Below are 4397 nucleotides of genomic sequence, written 5' to 3' on the forward strand. Positions count from 1 at the left end.
CATAAACATAAATAGCCATTCCCAAATTTCAACCTATTAATTAATTTCCATATAAATATTAATATAATTTAATTTTCATTTTATGTGCCTAATTTTGTTAATCCAGATAATTAATTTAGATAACCATTAGTTATAATATAGTAATATATTTATTAACCCAGTATTAATTATTATGTTATTTTTAGTTCTAAGAATAAAAAATTTGATATGATTTTAAAATAAAATTTGTAACAATAAAATGTTATAGTTTAAACTTGAAATAATTTCATATTTTTTATTAGGTAGAATATATAATTATTAGAAATACTAAATATATCTATATCTATATATATATATAAGTAGATAATATTTCTAGAAATATATACCAATATTAAATTGAAAAAATAAATAATTAATAGTGAAAATTTAATATCAAAGTTAATAATTTAATCTTATTAATAATATTATATGAATTAAAAGAAAAATCAAAGCCTACAAAATCTACAAATATTTAAAATAAGATAAAAACAGAACAATCTAATTTCCCTTTTTAATTTACTCTAATTATTTTTATTTTATTTTTTTGATATATTTTTTATTTTATTTATTTATTTATTTATTTTGATATATTTCTACCCTGAAAATTCAAGATGGAGATGTGTAAAGAGGATAATGAATGGAAAGAAATTCATAAATCAAAAACTTTAACATCAAAGCTACCAAATCTATAATTCTCTCCCAAAAAAAAAAAAAAAAACAAAACAAAATAAATCTCTAAATCTCTCCTATATGAATTAAAAGATTACGAAAAAGTCAAAACTACGATCCCGATACTGTTCTAGCTATGCACAACTTCATTCCTCCCTACGATAGCAACCACGCTGTAAATGACCTACAAAAGACAAGAATGAAACGATCAAAGAATGATCAAATTAAGTAAGACAGAAGAGTAACTTCTCGTTCTTGGTACTCTTTATACCATTATTTAGGGACCTAAATTCAATAAGTAGTTATTGTATTACTTTAATTATCGGGTTTTAAATAACTTTTTAAAATAGTGATTTTAGTGAAATATTTATGAAAAAGAACTTTGATAGTTACTTTTCAGTGTTTCAATACAAATTCACCTTAACTATTGTGTTTAGCAAAAGAAGTGAAAATTTTGTATACTCACTTAGCTCGATGGACTTGCAGTTTATGCGGTGGAGAGCTGAACTTCATTGGCTTTCACAGCATTCTCGTCCGCCTTTGGACGGCATACAGAGTAATATGTATAGAGAAGGAGCTGAAGGAAACCCGAAATTGCTCCAAGACCATTGCTTACCTGCAAATTTCATCCAAATAATTCAAATAATACGAAGTTATGGTAATTGTTAGATGAACACGACTCTCCACAATAGTATGATATTGTCCACTTTTGACATAAGCTCTCATGGTTTTGCTTTGGACTATGGTAATTGTTAGATGAACACGACTCTCCACAATGGTACCATATTGTCCACTTTGAGCGTAAGCTCACATGGTTTTGCTTTGGACTTCCCCTAAAATGCTTCATTCCAATCGAGATAGTATTGTTTGATTATAAACCCATGATCATTTCCTAGATTAGTCTATGTGAGACTTTCATCCAACAGTTATGATAAATATATATTTAATGAAATAAATTCAATACTTCATTTATAGACATGGAGATTTCCAAATAGGCTCTAAAAAAACATCATAATAAATGGAAGAAACAGATGCGGATGACGTTTTGCTTCCAATAGTGGAATTATAACAAAAAAATAACGGATGTAGTTGAGTTGATCAATGGCAGAACGTCTCGAGTTTATGAACGTTATTGACAAATAGAGTTATTAATTGCATGAAAATAGTAGAAATGCATGCTACTTACGAGGACATAGATGTCAAACTTGATTAGAGAATAGGCCGTCCAGATACAACCATTGAGAAAGTTGGCCAACGAGAGAGTAAATGGCATGTACTTGACGCTCTTCGTCTTGATCACTTTTGTCTGTTGAATAAAAAAGATTTTTTAAGAAAATATTCTTATATAAAGAAGATTATTTGCTTTTAATCGACATGATTGAAATATCATGAAATTAACTTACCATGATCGTTAGAGGAGAAGCATACATTATGATGTTGAATACGTCACATATTATTCCAACCAACAGTGATCTTTGCTTGGTTCCATGAAGGAATACAATAGTTACTACAGCAACCGCAGCCACGAAAATTACCTCAATCACAAGGCAAATACTGACTTTTTTCTGAAATAAAATCAAAAAGAAAAAAAAAGTGCGTTATATTAACTATTTTGCATAATCTTCTAAATTAATCATTAATCTAAGATAAACAATTTCGAATAAAAAATTCGATCTAAAATATTTTGAATCCTTGATTATGTGCTAATTAAATTAATACATTTAATTCATCTAGCTTAAACTTTTGGATTAATCGATGATCTAGGATTTATGTTACTAAAATCAATAATCTACATTAGGAAGAAGTTAGAAAGAGTAATTACGAACCCGTCCTTTGGAATCAGCATACAGGCAGAATATAGCCAAATAAAATAGCTCTATGAATAGGCCAACGCCATTAATAGTGATGATCAGAGTGCTGTCAGGATGAACGAAAGGCATTCCGTAGAATACCCAGCACATACAGTTCAACACCGTTGCAAGGTACGGATCTGGCTTGAACTCCTCAACTGATTTGCTTTTGTAAATTTTGAAAAACGTCGGTCTGCAGATTTTTTTTGATACACATACATTAAAGCAGAGATCAAACTAACATCACCAGCAGCAATCATAAATAACAATAATAACAACAAAAAATCAATACGAACGAAATTTGCTTAAAATTTTAATTGCAAATCAAACGTTTCTCACTTGAGAATCCAGATTCTTAGATAAAGCCTAAAAAACTAAATTCACTTAAAACACTTTTTCTTATTTATACATAAACGAAATCGATCAAACCAAAAGAATAAGTAAAATCCGTAATGTTCAAGAACGTAGTAACAACTAAATTCGGCGAAGAACTTACACCGGCGAGAGAAAAAGACCAAACGAAATGACATTTCCTGCAAAATCAAAGCAGCATGAAGAACACTTATCATACACAGTTCCAGAACAATAAACTAACAGAATCAATCATCTTCGAAAAATCTCGATCGATTCAGAGAATCCGCCAGAAATTGAAGTAAAATAGAGAATCGAGGTTTCTAACTTACCGACGATGCCGACTATGTTACGAGCTTGAGTAGCGGAAAGCATTTTGGGAGAGGCTTGAAGAAGCGAAGAGAAATTGCAGAGAGTTCAAGAGAGAGAGAGAGAGAGAGAGAGAGAGAGAGGTTCTGCAGAGAGTTTAAGAGAGAAAGAGGGAGAGATGTTTTGAGTTCTGTGACAGTTAGAGATATTTAAGCACAGTCGCGGCAGTGCCTCTGACGGATTTTCGAATGATTTAATTTCGATTTTTTTTTTTTAATTATTTTTTGGTTTCGATTTTCTCTCTCTTTTTTCATTGAATTTTCGTGCATGGATTTTGTTGAGATTCTATCTTTACGTAATTACGCCTCTCATTCTTCTTTATTTACAATTTTGCCATTATCTTTTTTTTTTCTTAAATAATATTATTTTAACATTAATAAAAAACTAAAGCCTTTTTTTATTTTTTTTTATTGTAAACTTTCGCCATAAAATATAGTTTGTTCGGTTGATTTTCTGTCTATTAAAATTTCCTAATGAAATAGGAATTAAAAAATGTCAAGGGTAATATTGTAATTTTGAAAGAAATATGGATATTTTTTTAAAACAAATCAAATAAAATAATAAATTTTTTATTTTTTTTTTTACCAAATAAAATTTAAGTTTATGAAATTTGTTGATTTAGTTTATCAAATTTTCAAATCAAATTAAATATTATTTTCAAATTTGAAGAAATTTTTTAGTTGGTTTGAAATTAATAGAATATTATAAATAAATCCTTGTTTTTTTTTTTTGTTATAATATATTATTTAAAATTTTTATTTAGATATATTAAAAATAGTATATTTTTAATTAGATATAAAGATATGACAATCTAATTAGTAATATTTATTGGATAATATTTGTTGTTTCCTATTTTTATTTTCCATTTTCCATTTTAATAATTTATGATAATTTACAAATTATATTATCCTTTTAAAATATCAAAAGTCTACTAATAATTGAAATTTAAATATTAAAATCTTATATTAAATAAGATGAGATATAATTATAAAATAAAATAATAAACCTATTTTTTTTTATTATTTTAGATTATTTGCTAACCTTTTTTCTCTAATTTAATTATAAAAATATATTTTTAAATCCTAATTTTTAAATTTTAAAAATCATATCAAAAGCAATTAATATAAATAAGTTTAAAGT

The 4397-nt window shown here is 27.0% G+C and overlaps 1 protein-coding gene across 1 annotated transcript; it reads right to left on the reverse strand.

Annotated features, from left to right (window-relative positions):
- Positions 1–709: 709 nt before the first annotated feature.
- On the reverse strand, positions 710–3350 carry LOC111793822 (bidirectional sugar transporter SWEET5-like). The gene is made up of 7 exons (XM_023675873.1): positions 3221–3350; positions 3034–3070; positions 2514–2730; positions 2091–2252; positions 1874–1993; positions 1154–1303; positions 710–871 (listed from the first exon to the last, which is right to left on the reverse strand). Exons 1-6 carry the CDS (start codon positions 3261–3263, stop codon positions 1175–1177), a joined length of 708 nt encoding a protein of 235 aa, XP_023531641.1. The 5' UTR covers positions 3264–3350; the 3' UTR covers positions 710–871; positions 1154–1174.
- Positions 3351–4397: the final 1047 nt, after the last annotated feature.

Source organism: Cucurbita pepo, chromosome LG04, assembly GCF_002806865.2.
Source record: "Cucurbita pepo subsp. pepo cultivar mu-cu-16 chromosome LG04, ASM280686v2, whole genome shotgun sequence".
NCBI lineage: Eukaryota > Viridiplantae > Streptophyta > Magnoliopsida > Cucurbitales > Cucurbitaceae > Cucurbita > Cucurbita pepo.

Excerpts from the sequence above, each read along its gene's own strand:
- LOC111793822 (XM_023675873.1), bottom strand. The coding sequence starts at position 3,263 with ATGCTTTCCGCTACTCAAGCTCGTAACATAGTCGGCATCGTCG. Across the intron at positions 2,731-3,033 it reads GGTCTTTTTCTCTCGCCGGT|ACCGACGTTTTTCAAAATTT; the intron begins GTAAGTTCTTCG and ends AAAAATCTGCAG. Across the intron at positions 2,253-2,513 it reads ATGCTGATTCCAAAGGACGG|AAAAAAGTCAGTATTTGCCT; the intron begins GTTCGTAATTAC and ends ATTTTATTTCAG.